At 43.7% G+C, this 21,750-nt stretch overlaps 1 protein-coding gene across 2 annotated transcripts in view; it reads left to right on the plus strand.

Moving 5' to 3' along the window:
• MAPKAPK5 (mitogen-activated protein kinase-activated protein kinase 5) overlaps positions 1–21,750 on the plus strand; it is a 46,875-nt gene that overhangs the window by 17,372 nt on the left and 7,753 nt on the right. For both annotated transcript variants that reach the window (XM_025402892.1, XM_025402890.1), the window contains exons 2-9: positions 259–332; positions 1,166–1,241; positions 2,895–2,992; positions 4,081–4,189; positions 5,630–5,719; positions 6,437–6,532; positions 16,290–16,370; positions 19,729–19,916. In XM_025402892.1, coding sequence (XP_025258677.1) covers positions 259–332; positions 1,166–1,241; positions 2,895–2,992; positions 4,081–4,189; positions 5,630–5,719; positions 6,437–6,532; positions 16,290–16,370; positions 19,729–19,916 — 812 coding nt within the window. The remainder of the gene's footprint in view (positions 1–258; positions 333–1,165; positions 1,242–2,894; positions 2,993–4,080; positions 4,190–5,629; positions 5,720–6,436; positions 6,533–16,289; positions 16,371–19,728; positions 19,917–21,750) is intronic.

The following is a 21,750-nucleotide window of genomic DNA, read 5'->3' on the forward strand; positions in this document are numbered from 1 at the left end:
AGATGAGCTGAATAATTTCCTTTTATCCTGAAGTCTTTGCTTTCTTGTTGGAAAATTGGAAAACAGTGTATAACTGAGTCATTGTCATTTAGACAAAATGTCTAGTTATAAAGCCTTGTAGAACACAAAGTTCTGCTTATCAGATTCTTTTAGAAGATGAGCTGTTGAGCAACAGGTCGTCTGTTGTCCCATCTCTGCTTATTCAGCTTGTTAACTGGGGAATCATTCTCTGTCCTCTCCCTTTTTTTATATTAATAGGAAACTTCCATTTTAGAAGAATACAGTATCAATTGGACTCAGAAGCTGGGAGCTGGAATTAGTGGTCCAGTTAGGTAAGCGATCCATATGAGAAACTATGGCAAAATGTTGGCATGTGCAAACTCTGAGAAGGGCCATTTGAAATACATCCTGAATTAGATACATCAAGTGTGCCAGGTTTGAGAAATTGGCTGAATTTAACAAGTACAGGTTTTTATGTTAGGCTTTTTCTCATGTATTTAGAAATTAGTTAAGAGTGACTGAGTCGCATGGTCTTTTTATAGAGTCATTTAAGATGTCGAGACTGGCCAGGCGCAGTGGCTCATGCCTGTGATCCCAGCAGTTTGGGAGGCTGAGGCAGGCGGATCATGATGAGGTCAGGAGATCGATACCATCCTGGCTAACATGGTGAAACCCCGTCTCTACTAAAAATACAAAAATTAGCTAGGTGTGGTGGTGCTCGCCTGTAATCCCAGCTACTCGGGAGGCTGAGGCAGGAGAATCGCTTGAACCAGGGAGGCAGAGATTGCAGTGAGCTGAGATCATGCTACTGCACTCCAGCCTGGTCACAGAGTGAGATTCTGTCTCAAAAAAAAAAAAAAAAAATGTGGAGACTCTGGGGCCACTGTGAGAGTCACCTGTAGCCAGCTGAGGCCATTATTTGTTCATTGACCCACAGCAGCAAGTTGCTGTTGCATGACTTAGAAGCTGAGGCCTGAGCATTGGCTGCTGGGCAGAGGGGTGAGATGCTTCTTCGCCCTCACCTGCCATCCTTGGGGGCAAGTTTGTTCTGATGCACCTGGCCATATCCTTGATGAGAAGTATAAATGTCAAAGAAAAAATGTGTTAAATTAATTTTCATTCTAACATATATGATCTCTGATTGATTTTTTCCCTCCAAATCTAGAGTCTGTGTAAAGAAATCTACTCAAGAACGGTTTGCACTGAAAATTCTTCTTGATCGTCCAAAAGCTAGAAATGAGGTATGCTTTATTGCCTCGACTTAAATACTTGAAGTGCCTAAGAATTGTTCTTTTGCAAGTAAGGCGGCTTCCTAGAGAGAATACAGTGATGCATAAAAAGTTTTATGTCCAAAGTTTACTTCTCTTCCCCATTAATGCTATTATTGTAAAGTAGTCCTAGATCTGTCAAAGGCCATTGAGTCATTTCCTTTCAGCCACCTCTTGTTCTTTTAAAATTAATGTGATTCTTGTACCCTCATGTATTCAGATTTACCTCAGTTTTGCTTATTGAAAAAGATACTTAAAGGTGGAGATAAAATAGCATGAGGAAGGGTCAGGTGAATGGTGTATAAAAGTGATGCTACAGGAGGACTCTGAGGATGTTTCCAGTTTGTTTCTTCTTTTTGAGACGGAGTTTCGCTCTTGTTTCCCAGGCTGGAGTGTGATGATGCAGTCTCGGCTCACTGTAACCTCTGCCTCCTGGGTTCAAGCTTCTCCTGCCTCAGCCTCCTGAGTAGCTGGGATTACAGGCATGCGCCACCATGCATTTTTTGTATTTTTAGTAGAGGCAGGGTTTCTCCATGTTGATCAGGCTGGCCTTAACAAACTCCTGACCTCGGGTGATCCATCCGCCTCAGCCTCTCAAAGTGCTGGGATTACAGGCGTGAGCCACTGTGCCCAGCCTTTAGTTTTTAAAAATATGCATTGGGTTTTTGTTTCTGTTTGAAACAGGGTCTTGCTCTGTCACCCAGGCCGGAATGCAGTGACACAATCACGGCTCACTGCCGCCTTGACCTCCCTAGGCTCAAGTGATCCTCCTACGTCAGCCTCCTGAGTAGCTGGGACCACAGGCATTTGCCACCATGCCAGGCTAAGTTTTTTTGCATTTTTTGTAGACATGGGGTTTTGCCATGTTGCCCAGGCTGGTCTCAAACTCCTGGGCTCAAGCGATCTGCCCACTTTGGCCTCCCAAAGTGTTGGGATTACAGGTGTGAGCCACTGACCCTGGCTATACACTGGTTTTAAATTATCTGGATATGGTAATGACATTCTAATAACATGTGCAATGAAGGACTTCTTTTGCATAAAGAGATGTGAATAGGCCGGGCGCGGTGGCTCAAGCCTGTAATCCCAGCACTTTGGGAGGCCGAGACGGGCGGATCACGAGGTCAGGAGATCGAGACCATCCTGGCTAACACGGGGAAACCCCGTCTCTACTAAAAAATACAAAAAACTAGCCGGGCGAGGTGGCGGGCGCCTGTAGTCCCAGCTACTCAGGAGGCTGAGGCAGGAGAATGGCGTAAACCCGGGAGGTGGAGCTTGCAGTGAGCCGAGATCTGGCCACTGCACTCCAGCCTGGGCGACAGAGCGAGACTCCGCCTCAAAAAAAAAAAAAAAAAAAAAAGATTGTGAATAATTTCTAAAATGAAATGAGATGTTTGCCAGATTTTCATTTGCAAATAAATGGAATAGTAGGAAGTCAACCTGTAGGTGAGGTTTTATTCATGGAGAAAGCCTTCTTAAGGAGATAATCTTTTGAAAACACTGGCTTTTTACATCATTCTGGGTGATTAAGTTTTTATTGTAATTGGCTTGTATCTAGTGTGGTCAGTTTTTGGAGAGAAAATGTTGATATCGCCTACCTATGGAAACATTTCCTCTGTTCTCTTTAAGGTACGTCTGCACATGATGTGTGCCACACACCCAAACATAGTTCAGATTATTGAAGTGTTTGCCAACAGTGTCCAGTTTCCTCATGAGTCCAGCCCTAGGTAAGACTACACAGTGTCATCATCATATGCCCATATGTAGGCCAATGTGTAGTGGAGTCATCCTCTCTTTATGTGCTCTCTCCCCTTCCCTCTCCTTCCTCCTCCTACCCTCCCTTCCTGTGCCCTTCCTTCTCCCCCTTCCCCTCCATCTCCCTTTTTGTAATTTGGAAAATGTCAAGCATTTGTGAAAGCAGACAGAATTATGTAATGAATCCCCAAGTTCTCATGATCCATCCTCAACAGTAATCCTCTCGTGGCCAGTCTAATTTCATCTATGCCCCTACCACTCTTCAGGTCACCTGATTATTCTGATTACTTTCTCATTTCAGGAAAGCATTTAATGTGGAATTTAAACAGATTCTGTTTCAAATCAGTGAAAGGGACCCAAATATTATTCTAGGCAAAGTCTTAGAGGCTGATAAAACAAAAAGCTTTTATTATTGCTTAGTCTGACTTTCCTTTTAAAGAAAGAAATCAACATTATTCTTTCAGTTAACAAATGTTTGGCAAGCATATTGGGTGGCGTTCTAAGTCTCTTTGATGAAATTCAAAATTAAATAAGGTATGGTTTTTTGGGGGAAGACTGAGATGTAAACCCATCATCATAGCAGTGCAATAGGCACTAAAGACAGGCATCCCTAAAATATTCTAAGCTTACAAAGGAGAGGAGCTGCTAACTATAGTCTGGGAGGAGAGGTGTCTCACAGAGGCTGTGTGGAAGCTAGGACTTGAAGGAAGGGTAGGAATTTTCCAGATGGAAAAAGAGGATAGAATTTTAAAACTAAATGGGAAATCAAACGATTATTTTTCACAACTGTGCTCTGTTGGTGAAAGCATTTGGATGGAAGCTGGAAGCATATATGAAAGAATGGTAGCCAAAAATCACATTAAAATTTTTTTTTTTCAGAACATAAGAATTTTTGCTCTTAGTAACTGTGTTACCCTGGACTTAGGAAGTTGTTACACACTTTGTAGATGCAGTATCTTTAGGTCAGCTTCTTAATGTTTCAGGGTTTTTTTGTTTCTTTTTCTTTTCTTTTTTTTTTTCCTTTTTTTTTAACTTAACAAAATCAAATGCTTTCAAACAGGGCCCGACTCTTAATTGTAATGGAGATGATGGAAGGGGGAGAGCTATTTCACAGAATCAGCCAGCACCGGCACTTTACAGAGAAGCAAGCCAGCCAAGTAACAAAGCAGGCAAGTTAACCCCAGGTACCAATCAAACTGCCAACAAAGTTGGTTAACAAGCGCAATTTCATTGGGGGGAAGAAAAGAAAACTTAAAGAAAATCTCTATTTGACTTCTCATTGCCTGCTTTGTTATGTAATCAGAAAAGATGTTTTGACAGGAGAAATGTGACCCCTTTTATACTTGGGGGTGGGGGTACTGTGTTCTTAATTGGTTGTCAACTGTTTCCTGAGGCTGCTGTGAGATTTCAATAAATTCTGGGAGGAAGGCGACCTTAACTGCTTTGTAGACTGCAGGTATCTTTAGGCATGTAGCTACCAAGTACTGGTATTGGACTTTGTGATAAAATGCTGCTGATACCACCTGAAAGATTGTATGGTATAAAAATATATTCTAAGAGAATTGTACATAAGATGCTTCCTGCATGTGAGCCACCTTTCTGTGATTTCTTCAGATTTAATAATATCCTAAGATCTTTGTAATTCTGGATTATTCCTGGTTATATTCTATTTTGACATCACATTTTATTGCTATAGAAATGATTTATGTCATGAACAATACGAGGAATCCAACTGATAATCACTTCCTGCAGAGGTGAAAAGCTAAACCCTCAAGGGTTATCTTCAGAATACCAAGCAAGCAAAGCAAAGAGAATTAGGAAGCACAGCCCAATTGCTTCTTAATAAAAAGTTCTTCCAAGTTTCCCATGAACCTTAAGCATTTTTGGATGCCTCCTTTCTGGTAGGGAGGAACTGATACTTGGATTGCTGAGAAAATTCCATATTGAGAGTTAAAGAACAAGTAGAATCTGTTCTTTCTGTTTGATTTTAAAAATTATACCTTTAATTTTTTCAAATATTAGGATTAAAGGATGAGCTCTGATAATCTTCTATAAAATAAAACCCCTTCAAATTCACATAAACAGGCAACATTTTCAACAAGCATGATGAGCAAAATGAGTTTCCAGTATTAGTTGGAAAAACCCAGTCAGCTGGTTTCTTGACTCTCAGCTCCCTGGAGAGTGCCGTTCTTGTCTGAGCCAGGCCATCCTGCCATCCTGCCGGTAGCCCTGCTATGGGGACCGCGCCTGCTGACCATTGCTCAGCTTAGGTGTTTCTTCTGCAGTGCCTGTCATACCTCAGAGGAATGAAAGTGGGAGCATTTCATTTTCCCATTCCTTACAGGATTTACCCATCAGTTTATTCTGACAAAGAATTGCTGTACCATCATATTTTTCTTTCTGTTTGACAAAATACAAGTTGCAGTTAAACTAAGCTGAATCCATTCTGTTTCTTGGTATTCCAAGTTTTTCTTAATTTCTGCTTTAAAATTGAAACTGAATGCAGTCTTAATGAAGGCTTGTTTTTTAACATCCTGAGTTCTCTACACCAGGTGTATTAAAGAGCGATCTTTTCTAAGAAGTGGCTGTTCCATTGTGTCATTTTTCAGATAGCTTTGGCTCTGCGGCACTGCCACTTGTTAAACATTGCGCACAGAGACCTCAAGCCCGAAAATCTGCTTTTTAAGGATAACTCTTTGGTGAGAAGACTTGTTTTTCTGCATTTTAGTGCTGCTACTCTTAACATAGTTCAGGAGTGGGTGTGTTTGGAGTGCTCTGAATTCATGGTGCAGAAGCTTTAGGCCAAAGTGCTTCAAACAGCTTGTTTCTTCTACTCGTTCCCTTGCTAGAGACTCAGAGAAGCTGTACTACTGTACTCCCGGCATTGATAATTTTGGATGATACTGATATGTATTTGTGGGACTTATGATTTTGGATATTATTTGGAGGACCTTTGGGAAGGGGCAGGAATCTATATGCTGTTATGTATTATCTTGAAACTTGATTGTTTCATTTGTGTTTTCCCTTTCAGCCCTGTCCCCTGCCCCATGTCCCACCAGATAAGTCGCTCTGGCTGTCACAAAGCTTAATGGCAGATATTAAGAGTGAAGTAGCCCAGACTGATGAGAGGTGAAGGGGCCCTAGGCCAAGACCTTGATGTTAGTGCTGCCCTTACAAGTTCTAAAGCAAAAATAGCTGTGTGAGTGGGTAGGAATTCCTTACTTCTGCATTACTAAGAACAGTTCCTCAGTGTGAATCATTGTCTCCAGACCCGGGGACATGTTATTTTCATAAGCTCACATCTCAGCCAGAAAGAAACTTGTTAGAGCTCAGGGTAACATGTCTTGCACCTGGATTTTCCTTTAATGTTTACTGAGCACTCTGGAGCAGTGATTCCCTTTTTTTTAAAATTTCAGGATGCCCCAGTGAAGTTGTGTGACTTTGGATTTGCCAAGATTGACCAAGGTGACTTGATGACACCCCAGTTCACCCCTTATTATGTAGCACCCCAGGTAAGCATGTGCTGTTTCTGTCCTAAGATCTGTCACCAAGCTGCCCATAGACTTGTGTTCCTTCTATTCTACAGCACAAGTAGGCATATATTACAGATGGGAGGGGGAGAACTTAACTTTAGAAACCTACAGATTGCTTTATTTGGTGTAGATCTTTTATTCTTTTAAAATGAACTTTAGCCAGGTGTGGTGGCTCACGCCTATAATCCCAGCACTTTGGGAGACTGAGGCGGGCGGATCACAAGTTCAGGAGATGGAGACCATCCTGGCTAACACGGTGAAACCCCGTCTGTACTAAAAAAAAAAATACAAAAAATTAGCCGGACTTGGTGGCACACACCTGTAATCCCTGCTACTCAGGAAGCTGAGTTGGGAGAATCACTTGAACCCCCTCCAAATTTCATGAGCTGAGATGGCACCACTCAGCTCCAAGCTTCATTTCTTTTGCTTAGCATGTTTTTGAGATTCGTCCGTGTTCCTGCATTTATCACTCATTACTTCCTTTGCATTGCCAAGTAGTATTTCATTATATACTTAAGCTGCATTTGTTTTTTCCATTCACTGACAGGATTTTGGGTTGTTTCTCATTTTTGGCTATTATGAAGAAAGCTGCTAGGAACACTTCATTTAAGGTTTTGGGGGACATGTTCCCCCATGCCCGTATCTTTTTTCCAAAATGGTTATACCATTTTATGCTTCTACCAGCAACATGTAGAGTTCCAGTCATTTCACATTTTTACTAACGCCTCATGCTTGTTGCTTGTCAGCATTTGTCATCTTAGTCATTTTAGTAGGGGGTAGAGTGTTACTTCATTATGGTTTTAATCACGACATTGTCCTGATGGCGACTGTTTCGGAGCACTTTTTGTACAAGTTTATTGGCCATTCTGTTGTGAAGTATGGGCATTCATCTTTTGCCCTTTTGTTATTGTTGGTTTCTTGTTAAAGATTTCAAAATATTCTGGACACAGGTTCTTTGCCATATGTATGTTGTGTTCTTACTGCTACTGTAACATATTGCCACAAACTTAGTAGATAAAAACAACAGAAATGTATTATACTTCTGGAAATGAGAAGTCTGAAATGGTACTCAGTGCTATAATCAAGGTTGTCAGCAGGGCTGTGTTCCTTCTGGAGGCATTTCTTGCCTTTTCCAGCTTCTAGAGGCTGCCTACATCATTTGGCTTGTAGCCTCTTCCTTCATCATCAAAGCCAGTAGCACAGCATCTTCCAGTGAATGTCTCTCTCTATGACTTTGACCCTCTTGCCTGCCTCTCATAAGGACCCTGCTGATCACATTGGCCTTACCTGGATAACTCCCCATTTTAAGATTCTTAACTTAATTATTCTGCAATACAAGGTAACATAATCCCAGGGATTATAACATGGACGTCTTGGGGGGGCCCATTATTCTGCCTTCCATATATATATCATGAATATTTATCTCAGTCTATGACTTGCCTTTTAATTTTCTTAATGGCGTTTGAATAGCAGAAGTTTTGAATTTAATGAAGTCTATTTCACCATTTTTTTTTTTAATGCTTAGTACTTTTTGTTCCTAAGATCCACAAGCATAAATACTTTCTCTGATGTTTTCTTATAAGATGTTATAGCTTTAGGTTTTACATTTGGGTCTGTAATTCGTTTGAGTTTGTGTGTGTATGAAATGAGAGACAAGGTTCTTTTTTCCCCCTTCAGGGTGTCAAGTTGTTGCAGCATCATTTGTTTTTTACAAATCATCATTTGTAAAAGGATTTGTAAAAGGATTGCATCATTGAATTGCAGTTTTTTATTTGTTTGTTTGTTTGAGACGGAGTTTCGCTCTTTTTGCCTGGGCGGGAGTGGTGCAATCTCGGCTCACTGCAAGCTCCGCCTCCCGGGTTCAAGCAATTCTCCTGCCTCAGGCTCCCAAGTAGCTGGGATTATAGGAGCCTGCCACCACATCCTGCTAATTTTTTGTATTTTTAGTAGAGATGGGGTTTCACTATGTTGGCCAGGATGGCCTCTATCTCTTGACCTCGTGATCCACCCGCCTTGGCCTCCCAAAGTGCTGGGATTACAGGTGTCAGCCACTGCGCCTGGCCTGAATTGCAGGTCTTTTCTGGATTCTGTTCTGTTTGTTTAATATATGTATGTTTTATAGCAAGAGCATCTGGATTATTGTAGCTTTATATTAAGTCTTAAGATTCATTCTTTTTCAAAATTGTTTTGGCTATTGTAGATCCTTTGCATTTCTCTACATTTTAGAATTCACTTCTGTATAACAGAAAAGCCTCCTGGGATTTGACTGGGATTGTATTTAATCTATAGATGAATTTGGAGAGAATTGATATCTTAACAATATAAAAGTCTCCCAATCGATGAACAAGGTATATATCTCTCTATTTATTTAGGTCTTTAATTTTTCTTAAAAATGTTTATACTTCTTAATGTTACAGGTCTTGCACATATTTTCTTAAATTTATCCTTAAATTTTGTTTTTGGATGCTATTGGAAATGGTGTTTTAAAACATTTCAGCTGGGCGTGGTGGCTCACGCCTGTAATCCTAGCACTTTGGGAGGCTGAGGCAGGCGGATCACCTGAGGTCAGGAGTTTGAGACCAGCCTGGCTGGCATGGTAAAACCCCATCTTTACTAAAAATACAAAAATTCGCCGGGTGTGGTGGCTGGTGCCTGTAATCTCAACTACTTGAGAGGCTGAGGCAGGAGACTCTCTTGAACCCGGGAAGTGGAGGCTGCAGTGAGCCGAGATCGTGCCATTGCACTCCAGCCTGGACGACTAGAGTGAAATTGTGTCTCAAAAAAAAAAAAAAAAATTCATTTTCTAATTTTTTTTTTTTTTTTTTTTTTGAGATGGAGTCTCGCTCTGTCGCCCAGGCTGGAGTGCAGTGGCGTGATCTCGGCTCACTGCAAGCTCCGCCTCCCAGGTTCATGCCATTCTCCTGCCTCAGCCTCCCAAGTAACTGGGACTATAGGCGCCCGCCACCACGCCCAGCTAATTTTTTGTATTTTTAGTGGAGACGGGGTTTCACAGTGTTAGCCAGGATGGTCTCGATCTCCTGACCTCGTGATCCGCCCACCTCGGCCTCCCAAAGTGCTGGGATTACAGGTGTGAGCCACCGTGCCCGGCCATTTTCTAATTTTAACTAGTTTATAGAAATACTAGTTTTTTTTTGTTTTGTTTTGTTTTTGAGATGGAATTTCGCTCTTTGTTGCCCAGGCTGGAGTGCAGTGGCATAATCTCAGCTCACTGCAACCTCTGCCTCCCGGGTTCAAGCAGTTCTCCTGTCTCAGCCTCTGGAATGACAGGCGCCCGCCACCACGCCACCCTGGGTCCCCCAAGATGTCCATGTTATAATCCCTGGGATTATGTTACCTTGTATTGCAGAATACTTAAGTTAAGAATCTTAAAATGGGGAGTTATCCAGGTAAGGCCAATGTATTTTTTGTTCTAAATACAAAAAATAAAAATATTATATTTTTAGTAGAGACAGGTTTTCACCATGTTGGCCAGGCTGGTCTTGAACTCCTGACTTCAGGTGATCCACCCGCTTTGGCCTCCCAAAGTGTTGGATTATAGGTGTGAGCCACCGCCCCTGGCCATACTAGTGACTTTTTTTTTTTTTTTGACATGGAGTCTCACTCTGTTGCCCTGGCTGGAGTGCAGTGGCACGATCTCTGCTCACTGCAGTCTCCGCCTCCCAGGTTCAAGCGATTCTCCTTCCTCAGCCTCCCGAGTAGCTGGGACTACAGGTGCCCACCACCACACCTGGCTAATTTTTTTGGTATTTTTAGTAGAGGCAGGGTTTCACTGTGTTAGCCAGGATGATCTCAATCTCCTGACCTGATCTGCCAGCCTCGGCCTCCCAAAGTGCTGGGATTACAGGCGTGAGCCACTGTACCCAGCCCATACTAGTGATTTTTGTATATTGACTTTGTATCTTGAGACCTTGCTAAATTCATTTATTAAATCTGGTACATTTTTTGTAGATTTATTAGGATTTTTTTTTTTTTTTTTGAGAGCCTAAAAGTGGGCATGCCTCTTCTGTTGCTCGGTCCAAGTATTGGGTTTGAGGGTTAAATCAGTCTACTCAAAAGCTGAGCTGAGTGTGAGTTTTGTTGTTGCTATCATTGTCTTCAGTGCCCCACTGGCATGGGATCCTGTTTGTTACCTTCTGGTTAGGTGAGGTCTGAAATGCCCTTATTTATTTATTTTTATTTTTATTTTTATTTAAATATTCCACTTCTACCCTCAGCCTTGGCCTTGCTAGTGCACCTATACCTCAGAGGGGATCTCTCTTTACAGTCTTGGCGCCCCCTTAGCAGTAGATTGCTGTCAGTTACCACTTGGTCCCTGCAAGCCTGCAGAAAGAGTGATGGCAACAGGGGACCGAGAGGTATCTCTGTTTCTCTGCTGTTGGGCAGGACCTGTGTTTTTGAGTCTCATTAACATCTGGTGGAAGTCTGTGCAGAAGAGCATGGGAGCAGGCATGAGTCTTCCTTGTTTTCTATGGCTCCTACAGGGTCTGTACTCTTATCCTAGCCCACATTTTGCCTTTAGCAGTTTGTTAAAAACCTCGCTTAATTCTTTTTACCCAAATAGCATGTGATATCACTTCCTCCTGGGCTCTGCCATAGGTGAGCCAGCGTTCACTCCCCATCTCTCCTTGGAAGGGCCTGACTTAAAGATTTCAGAATAATTGGTTGCCCTGAGACCTGATCCTTGATGGGTTCAAAAAAAGTGATGGGCCAGGCACTGTGGCTCATGCCTATAATCGCAGCACTTTGGGAGGCTGAGGGGGGTGGATCACTTGAGGTCAGGGGTTCAAGACTAGCCTGGTGAACATGGTGAAACCCTGTCTCTACTAAAAATACAAAATATGAGTCGGGCGTGGTGGCAGCCACCTGTAATCCCAGCTTCTCAGGAGGCTGAGGCAGGAGAATTGCTTGAACCCAGGAGGTGGAGGTTGCAGTGAGCAAGCAAAGATTCAGCCTTTGCACTCCAGCCTGGGCGATAGAGCAAGACTGTCAAAAAAAAAAAAAAAAAGTGATGATTTTATAATTTATCTTTGACACTTTCCAGCTTTCTATATCCTAGCAGAAATAGAAGTCCAACAATTTGGGTGGAAGGAGGGACCTGCCTACCAGGTTCTATGCTTATAACCTGGGTGACGAAATAATCTGTATACCAAACCTCTGTGAAACCACTACAATTCACCTGTATAATTACATGTATAATGCACGTATACCCCTGAACCTAAAATAAAAGTTAAAAATAAAGGCCCAACAATTTGATTATGTGTGCACTCTTGTTCCTTTGTTTTTCCTGCCAGGGAGCTCTTGAGCTCCTTGGATCCAAATAAAAATTAGGAAATTTTTCAGACATCTCTTCAACGATTTTTCTACTCCTCTACTTGATTTCTGAGACTTTCAATCAATTACATGTATGTTAGACTGTACAGGGAACTGGAGTTCTGATCTTTTGTATTTTCATCCTTTTTTCCTTTTCTTTCATCCTTTTTTCTTTCTGCTTTCCCTTCCCTTCTGATACATACTCAGTAGTGGCACTGCTGGATGATAAGGTATTTCTAGTTTTAATTTTTTTAGGAACCTTCCCACTGTTTTCCATAGCGGTCATACTAATACGCATTCTTATAAACAGTGTACAAAGGTTCCCTTTTTTCCACATCATTGTCAACACTTATCTTTTATCTTTTTTATAATAGCCATTGTAAAAGGTGTGAGGTAATATTTCATTGTAGTTTTAATTAATTTATTTATTTTTGAGATGGAGTCTTGCTCCCGTCATGCAAGCTGGAGTTCAGTAGCATGATCTCGGCTCACTGCAACCTCCACCTCCCAGGTTCAAGCGATTCTACTTCCTCAGCCTCCCGAGTAGTTGGGATTAAAGGCATGCGCCACCACGCCTGGAGAATTTTTGTATTTTTAGTAGAGATAGGGTTTCGCCATGTTGTTCAGGTTGGTCTCAAACTCCTGACCTCAGGTGATCCACTCACCTTGACCTCCCAAAGTGCTGGGATTACAGGTGTGAGCCACTGTGCCCGGCCTATTTTTTTCTTTAATATTTCTGGCCTACAAATGATTCCATTAGCTCATTTTTTTAATGCAGTGTATGAAAGTTTCAGGTCTTCTACATTTTCACTTGCATTTGGTGTGGTCAGTCTTTAATTTTGGCCATTTTAGTGGATATGTAGTGGTATTTCTTTGTAGTTTTAATTTGCATTCCCTAATGTGTAATGATGTCTGCCATCTTTTCTTTTGTATACACATTTGTGTGTGCACCTGCCTTCTATATATTTTCTTTGGGAAGTGTCTGTTCAGTCCTTTTCTGTATCTACAAAATTGGGTTATTATTATTGAATTTGAGAGTTCTTTGTATATTTTGGATATGAATTCCTTTCTTTCTTTTTTTGTTGGGAGACAGGGTATTGCTCTGCCACCCAGACTGGAGTGCAGTGGCACAATCACGACTCGCTGTAGCCTCAACCTCCTGGGCTCAAGCGATCCTCCCACCTCAGCCTCCTTAGGAGCTGGGACCATAGGCATATGCCACCACACCTGGCTAATTAAGAAGTTTTTTTTTTTGTTTTTTTTTTTTTTAAATTAAGATATGGGGCCTGACCACGTTGTCCAGGCTGGTCTTGAACTTCTGGGCTCAAGTGATCCTCCTGCCTCAGCCTCCTAACTTGCTGGGATTACAGGCATGATCCACCACATCCAACTGACTTTTTTTTTTTTTTAAACTCTCTCAGGTTGTCAGGAGATGGATACGAATCTTTTACTAGATCTGTGCTTTCCAAAGATTTTCTCCCAGTCTGTGACTTATCTTTTCATTCTTTTAACAGTGTCTTTTTGAAGAGCAGAAAATTCTAATTCTCATGAATGCCAGTTTATCGGAAAACATTTTTAGGGCCTGTGCTTTTGGTTTCCCATGTTGAAAATCTTTGTCTAACCCAGGATCAGTCTCCTATGTTTTCTTCTAGAAGTTTTATATAATGGTAGGTTTTACATTTAGGTCTGTGATCCATGTTGAGTCAATTTTTATATAATGCATGAGGTATGGATCCAAGTTTACTTATTAGCATTTGGATATCCAGTTGTTCCAGCACCATTGTTGTTATGTTTATTTATTATTTACTTACTTAGAAGCGGAGTCTCGCTGTGTCGCCAAGCTAGAGTGCAGTGGCGGATCTTGGCTCACTGCAACCTCTGCCTCCAGGGTTCAAACGATTTGTCTGCCTCAACCTCCCAAGTAGCTGGGACTACAGGCGCATGCCACCAAACCCAGCTAATTTTTGTATTTTTAGTAGAGACGGGATTTTACCATGTTTTCCAGGATGGTCTTGATCTCTTGACCTTGTGATCTGCCCGCCTTGGCCCTCCCAGAGTGCTGCGATTACAGGCGTGAGCCACCGTGCCTGGCCCTGTTGTTCTGTTTTTTTTTTTGTTTTTTTTTTGAGACGGAGTCTCGCTCTGTCGCCCAGGCTGGAGTGCAGTGGCGTGATCTCGGCCACCTCCCGGGTTCACGCCATTCTCCTGCCTCAGCCTCCTGAGTAGCTGCGACTACAGGCGCCTGCCACCACGCCCGGCTAATTTTTTGTTTTTTTTAGTAGAGACGGGATTTCACCGTGTTAGCCAGGATGGTCTCATCTCCTGACCTCGTGATCCACCCGCCTGGGCCTCCCAAAGTGCTGGGATTACAGGTGTGAGCCACCGCGCCCAGCCTGTTGTTCTGTTTTTATATATATGTGTTTATGTGTGTGTGTGTGTATATATATATATGTTTTTTTTTTTTTCTTTTTTTTTTTTTGAGACAATCTCGCTCTGTCGCCCAGGCTGGAGCGCAGTGGCGCAATCTAGACTCACTGAAAGCTCCGCCTCCCAGGTTTACTTAGGCCATTCTCCTGCCTCACCGTGTTAGCCAGGCTGGTCTTGATCTCCTGACCTCATGATCCACCCACCTCGGCCTCCCAAAGTGCTGAGATTACAGGTGTGAGCCACCGCGCCCGGCCGCCATTTTTATCTTTTAAGCCCCACCCTCAGAAGCAACCGTTCATGAAAAAGGCTCTCTTTTCTCTGCAGCATTGCTTTTGAGCCTTTGTCAAAAATCATTGAACATATATGTGTGAATTTATTTTCGGACTCTTTATTCTATTCCATTGATTTCTTTTTCTGTCTTTACCCCAATACCACACTGTCTTGATTACTGTAGCTTTATAATAATTCTTGAAACCAGGTAGCGTTGGCCCTCCACCTTTGTTCTTCGTTTTCAAAGTTGTTTTTGCTATTCTAACTTCCTTGCATTTCCATGTGAACTTTACAGTCAGCTGTTGATTTCTATAAAAAAGCCTACTGGGAGTTTTGACTGGGGTTGTTTTAGAGCTATCATTCAGTGTGGGGGTGCTGAGATTTTGGTGATACTGAGTCTTCTGACCTATGAGCAAGCTGTATCACTCCATTCATGTTTGTCTCATAATTTTGCTCAGCAGTATGATGTAGTCAGTTTATAGGTCTCTCACATCTTTGTGAGATTTATTCTTAATGTTTAATATTTTTTCTGCTGTTGTGAGTGGTGTTTTATTTTTCAGGTTTAATTAACTCACTTTGTTGTTCTTGTGTAAAAACTCTATGTGGTGGTCATGGTTGGAGCCTAGGTCCTCTGCATGGAGACTTTGGAGTAGGTTTTTTTTTTTTTTTTGAGATGGGATTTTGCTCTTGTTGCCCAGGCTGGAGTGCAGTGGTGCCATCTCGGCTCATTGCAACCTCCACCTCCCGGGTTCACGTGATTCTTCTGCCTCAGCCTCCTGAGTAGTTGGGATTACAGGCATCCACCAACATGCCCATCTAATTTTTGTATTTTTAGTAGAGATGGGGTTTTACCACGTTGGCCAGGCTGGTCTCAAACTCCTGACCTCATGATCTGCCTGCCTTGGCTTCCCAAAGTGCTGGGATTACAGGTGTGAGCCACCGCGCCCAGCCTAGTATAGGTTTTTATAAGATGGTCAGTGAATTTCTATTAGGTGAGATAGCTGCAGGTCTTAGAGATGGCATTGAAGATGGCCTTTGCAAAGTTGCCCAAGATGGCAGTGCAGCCCCTGGCTAAGTGGTAGCAGTTGTATCCCATCCGCCCCAGCTTCATGGGCACAGGGGCTGAGACAGTATCAAGTAGGTCTGGCTGTGGGATGAAGTCCCCTAGCACAGAGCCTCAGCGTCCTGTCACTTTTCTGGGAACAGTGTGGGGCTGCTAATGTTGTGTCCCCCTCTGGAGGCCCTCCTCATGGGACATTAGAGAGGTTGGCCCGGATAATGGTCTCACAGTGGCAGTGGCTACCTCCTTGGAGCATTTAACACCTAGACAGACATGACTGTTGTAGTCCCTGATGGTAACAGATGGCTTGAAGCTCATCTGCTGGACAGGTCTGCTTTTGCATAGGCATAAGGGCTATCCCCAGGAAAGAGTCAGTGATCTCAGATTCCCTGATGGGCAGGAAGAAGAGAGAATCTCCTCTAGGAACTTCATCTTCATGTCCTTGACCTGAGTATTTACTTGGCTGATGGGTAAATGACTGGTTGTAAGAAAAAAAGTTTTTGGAAGTGTAGTGTTTATGTGGAGTTTTTTTTTAATGGCTGATTGCCAGTTGTTTACCTCCTTTAGTCTTACAGTAGCGTGTCTCAAGGCAGGTTATCGGGGGTGTGATTTTCAGTAAATGGTCCCCTTTGGTCTGACTCTTAACAGGTACTGGAGGCGCAAAGAAGGCATCAGAAGGAGAAATCTGGCATCATACCTACCTCACCGACGCCCTACACTTACAACAAGGTACAGGAAGAGATACTTCTCTTCATTTGGCCGATGCAGCCCCTCTCCTTTAGTGAGGCGTTTGTGTCCCTCTGGGAGTGTGGCCAGTTCCTTTCTCACCCCTTAATATTCCTGCCCCAGAGAAGCAGCCAGACTCATAGAAAAGTATTTGGAATTCAAGTTTTTGTTTGATGAAATATCAGATAAGGTTCAGCCAGACTCGCAGAAAAGTATTTGGAATTCAGGTTTTTGTTTAATGAAATATCAAAGTTTGTACCCATTTAGCTTTTGCAGCAGTAATTAGGGGCTGTGATCATCATTCAGGTTATTTTTTTGACTGTCCATACAGTCCACTGGCCACACTGAAAAGATATGGTTGGCTTGTGGTTTTGAGGGGGAGGCCATTTCTGAGACACAGACGCTAGAGAACAATTTGTGATCATTTATGGCACCATTCTTTCTTACCCCATAAAATACCCAACTTAGAACAGTATCTGATACACATAGCATGGGCTCCTAAATGTTACTTGGTACTGTGATGGTTCTTAATCTGTAGCCGACATTTTTTTTGTTGTTGTTTTTTAAGACAGTGTCTTGCTCTGTCGCCCAGGCTGCAGTACAGTGGCGTGATCTCAGCTCACTCCAACCTCCACCTCCTGTGCTCAAACGATTCTCCTGCCTCATCCTCCCAGGTAGCTGAGATGATAGGTGCATGCCACTACACTCGGCTAATTTTTGTATTTTTAGTAGAGTCGGGGTTTCTCTGTGTTGGCCAAGCTGATCTCAAACTCCTGACCTCAAGTGATCCGCCTGCCTCAGCCTCCCAAAGTGTTGGAATTACGGGTGTGAGCCACTGCACCCAGCCTGTAGCCCCCATATTGATCCTGTCTGCTTTTTTTTTTTGAGACAGAGTCTCACTCTGTCACCCCGGCTGGAGTACAGTGGCACAATCTCAGCTCACTGCAACCTCCGCCTCCCCGGTTCAAGCAATTCTCTTGCCTCAGCCTCCCAAGTAGCTGGGATTACAGGCGCCTGCCACCACGCCTGGCTAATGTTTTGTATTTTTAGTAGATATGAGGTTTCACTATGTTGGCCAGGTTGGTCCTGAATTCCTGACCTCAGGTGATCCACTCGACTTGGCCTCCCAAAGAGCTGGGATTACAGGCGTGAGCCACTGCGCCTGGCCGATCCTGTCTATTCTAAAGCACAAGAGGTTTAGGGCCTCTTGAAATAGACCGCGGAGTCACTGAGTAAGTAGATTAGAGAAAAGATGCTACTTGGGGACTTGAGGGTAGATGTAGATGACAGAAGGGGCTGAGAATGGTAAAAAGGCAGTAGGCTGGGACACTTGCTGTGGCTCCACTACTCTTAATCTGTGACATTGGTGAGGTCACTTGGTTTCACTCTTGACAGAGGACCTGAGAGAGGACATGATCTCTGTAGTATTAGTTTCCTTTCTGGAAAGTAAGGGATTGAAGGTCCCTTTCCACCCCTGTAATTTTATTCTGTTCTACAGCATGGGCTGTGTCATCCACAAATATCTACTAGTATAATGTGAAAACATGGACAGGCTGGGCTCAGCAGCTCACGCCTATAATCCCAGCACTTTGGGAGGCCGAGGCAGGTGGATCATAAGATCAGGAGATCGAGACCATCCTGGCCAACATGGTGAAATTCCGTCTCTACTAAAAATACAAAAAATTAGCCGGGCGTGGTGGCGGGCACCTGTAATCCCAGCTACTTGGGAGACTGAGGCATGAGAATCGCTTGAACCCAGGAGGCAGTGGCTACAGTGAGCCGAGATCGCGCCACTGCACTCCAGCCTGGCGACAGAGCGAGACTCTGTCTCAAAAAAAAAAAAAAAAGAAAACATGAGTGAGAGTACCTGAGACACCCCATTATTCAGCCTTTGCACAGAGCACCACATAGCTGTGGTGTGAGGGGGAGTGTGGGGCCCCAGTGGCAGGCTCACTGGGCTGCCATCTTAGGCAGATACCTCTTTTATCTCGCCATTCAGAAAAGGCTTGAATTGAAGCCTCTGCAAACCCAGTTTTCAAAGCAAATAGAGCTGCATTTAACTAAAATAGGAGTCCTTTCTCTATGCAGTGATTATAGGCCATGGAGTCACCTTACTTCCTGCAGACATGGTACTTGGTAGCAGTTTCCTTTTTTTCACAGTATCTTCCCCCAGAATGGTGTAAGAGCTTGCAAATGGACCTAGTGAGTCCTTCATGGTCAAAGGAATGCATTTAGACCTTCTGTTCTTCCCTCCAGTCCTCTCCATGATCTGTGTACTGCTTTGGGCCTTTACGAAGTGGCCTGTGCTGTATTGTAGGTGAGCCTACCTGTGTCTTAGTTGCTTTGTTTCTACATAGAGGTTTCACAGCCAGCTGGTTTATATCTATTTCTTTTCTGGCTGGGGCAAAGCATCCTGTGCCTGTACACAGGGATCAGATAGGTGCTTGGGCCTAAAGAGTGAGAGTGAAAGTACCTGTACATTTTATCCCAGACTGGCTTTGTATGATGGAATGCATGTATGTAGTATTGGTAGCTTATTGAAAATATGGAGAGAGGCCGGGTGCGGTGGCTCACGCCTGTAATTCAGCACTTTGGGAGGCCGAGGCAGGAGGATCACAAGGTCAGGAGTTTGAGACCAACCTGACCAACATGGTGAAAGCCTGTCTGTACTAAAAACAAATGCAGGCCAGGCGCAGTGGCTCACGCCTGTAATCCCAGCACTTTGGGAGGCCGAGGCAGGCGGATCACAAGGTCAGGAGATCGAGACCATCCTGGGTAACATGGCGAAACCCCATCTCTACTAAAAATACAAAAAATCAGCCGGGCGTGGTGGCGGGCTCCTGTAGTCCCAGCTACTCGAGCTACTCGGGAGACTGAGGCAGGAGAATGGCATGAACCCAGGAGGCGGAGCTTGCGGTGAGCCAAGATTGCGCCACTTTACTCCAGCCTGGGTGACAGAGCGAGACTCCGTCTCAAAAAAAAAAAAAAAAAAAAAAAACAAAAATTAGCTGGGCGGCATGGTGGCACGCCTGTAATCCCAGCTGCTCAGGAGGCTGATGCAGGAGAAGCACTTGAACCTGAGAGGCGGAGATTGTAGTGAGCTGAGATTACGCCACTGCACTCCAGCCCGGGCAACAGAGAAAGACTCTGTCTCAAAAAAAAAAAAAAAAAAAAAGGAAAATACGGAGATAAAGACTAGTTCTCCTAAGATTTCCTTCAGCTTTCCTAGTCTCTGTTAAGTGACTCTAGTTTATAGCAGCCTATATATTGCAGGGGCTATCCCTGAGTCTGTCTGTCATGGGGTGTTTCTTTGGGGGCTCTGCTTCTGCTGTGAGTGACCATTTTCTTTTTTTGGTTTCAGAGCTGTGATTTGTGGTCCCTAGGGGTGATTATCTATGTGATGCTGTGCGGATACCCTCCTTTTTACTCCAAACACCACAGCCGGACTATCCCAAAGGATATGCGAAGAAAGATCATGACAGGCAGTTTTGAGTTCCCAGAGGAAGAGTGGAGTCAGATCTCAGAGATGGCCAAAGATGTTGTGAGGAAGTGAGTTCATGGGCTGCTGGGCAGGGAGGCCAAGGAAGCCTCCAGGTGGTGGAGCTCAAGGGAATGTGGGTAGAGAAAAGTCACTGGTTTCCTAGGCAGGCTCCTCCCCGTTTTAATATCACAGAAATCTCTCTGGAGCCTGAGGTGACTCTTCTCAGTGTCCACACCTGGGTGCGAATGAAGCTTTCCTCCCTCTTGTTGCATCCCTAGACTTTGTCCCCAGGGTGTGAACCCAGGTCCCTCCATAGCCAGTCTCTGCACATTAATTCAGGACCCTAAATTATAAACCTGGCGTACTGTCCTTCTTACATGTGAGCCGGCATGTCATTTGGGACAGATACAATGCCAGGAGGTGAACTAGGTGCTGAGATGACAAACAGCATCCTTGGATGCTGTGGGCATGTGGGTTTGTCAGGCCTGGACCCCACCCTCCACCTTGACACTGCCAGTTGGTTGCTCTGACATATCTTTTATTTTTTATTTTTTATTTTTTTTGAGATGGAGTCTTGCTACGTTGTCCAGGCTGGAGTGCAGTGGTGCAATCTTGACTCATTGCAACCTCTGCCCCCTAGGTTCAAGTGATTCTTCTGCCTCAGCCTCGGCAGTAGCTGGGATTACAGGCACCCACTACCATGCCAAGCTCATTTTTGTATTTTAAGTAGAGATGGGGTTTGACCGTGTTGGCCAGGCTTGTCTCAAACTACTGATCTCAAGTGATCTGCCCACCTTCCCAAGTGCTGGGATTACAGGTGTGAGCTACCACACTCAGCTGCTCTGACATATCTTAAGATGGGAAGATTTAGTAAGAATTAGGGCTAGGGAGTAGGTGAGGGAGAGTTGATATTCAGAGTCTTTTGGTAGCTGGAGGACTAGGTAGGAAGTCAGACCTAAATTTGAATATGTTTGTTTTTTCTGCCCACCTGTGTGGGAGGCTGGGTGCCCGTGGACTTAGGCACTGCTCCTGTCTTCCCACTGCTGGGTCTTCACTGAGCAGTGTCTCCCTTGTTGATCTCAGTTTCTTCCTCTGTAATGGGATGAAGGTATGTGTTTAGGGGCAATACCTGGGAACTGTCTCCCGACAGTACAGCCATTTCTCCATGGAAATTACTCCCTTTCAAAAGTGAGCTTGTCCTGTTGATTGGAGGGTGGGGGTTGGGGCCAGGTTCTGTGTGCTGTAAAGAGGAACTGTTTTCTAAAATAGACAAGTACAAGTTTTTAGGAACGTGGGTGCAATGATTAAATCACCATCTGTCTTCACATGCTATTTCCTTGCTGTAATCCCAACTATTTGACCAAAATCTCAATGTCCTAGAAGTAGTTCTTTGCCAGCTTTCTGTAAAATACATTTCCTGTCCCTAGAGCAACACTGATTATCTTTTTGGTTTTGGGATCTTCCAAATAATCCTTACTTTAGAATCTGAAGCCATCTGTTCAGAATGATACAGAGGAAGGTGGCAGACAAGCTGAAGGAGCAGTCAGGCATGTTGTCCTGACATTTGTAATGAGAGATGGAGTTGGAAGGAGGGAACGGGCTGAGATGAGCTAGAAACCACATCACTGGGAATGAACGAAGGCAGACAGCACAGAAGCAACACCCTGGGCTTAGAAGGAAATGCCATCCCTGTCTCAGAGACTCTAGGTTTTTAGCTTTTGAATGCGTGTGGAATAATGGGCTCATGTCCTGCCATATGGTGACATCTAAGAGTTTTATCTTGGGTAGCAACCTGCTTCTCCAGAACCTCATGACCCTTCAACTAATTCTGCACCACTATCAGCCAAAAAGAGCACTCTGAGTTCCTTTTGGAAGTTAAAGCCCATTGTCCTAGAAACCTCA

The sequence above is a fragment of the Theropithecus gelada genome, chromosome 11 (genome assembly GCF_003255815.1).
Source record: "Theropithecus gelada isolate Dixy chromosome 11, Tgel_1.0, whole genome shotgun sequence".
Lineage (NCBI taxonomy): Eukaryota > Metazoa > Chordata > Mammalia > Primates > Cercopithecidae > Theropithecus > Theropithecus gelada.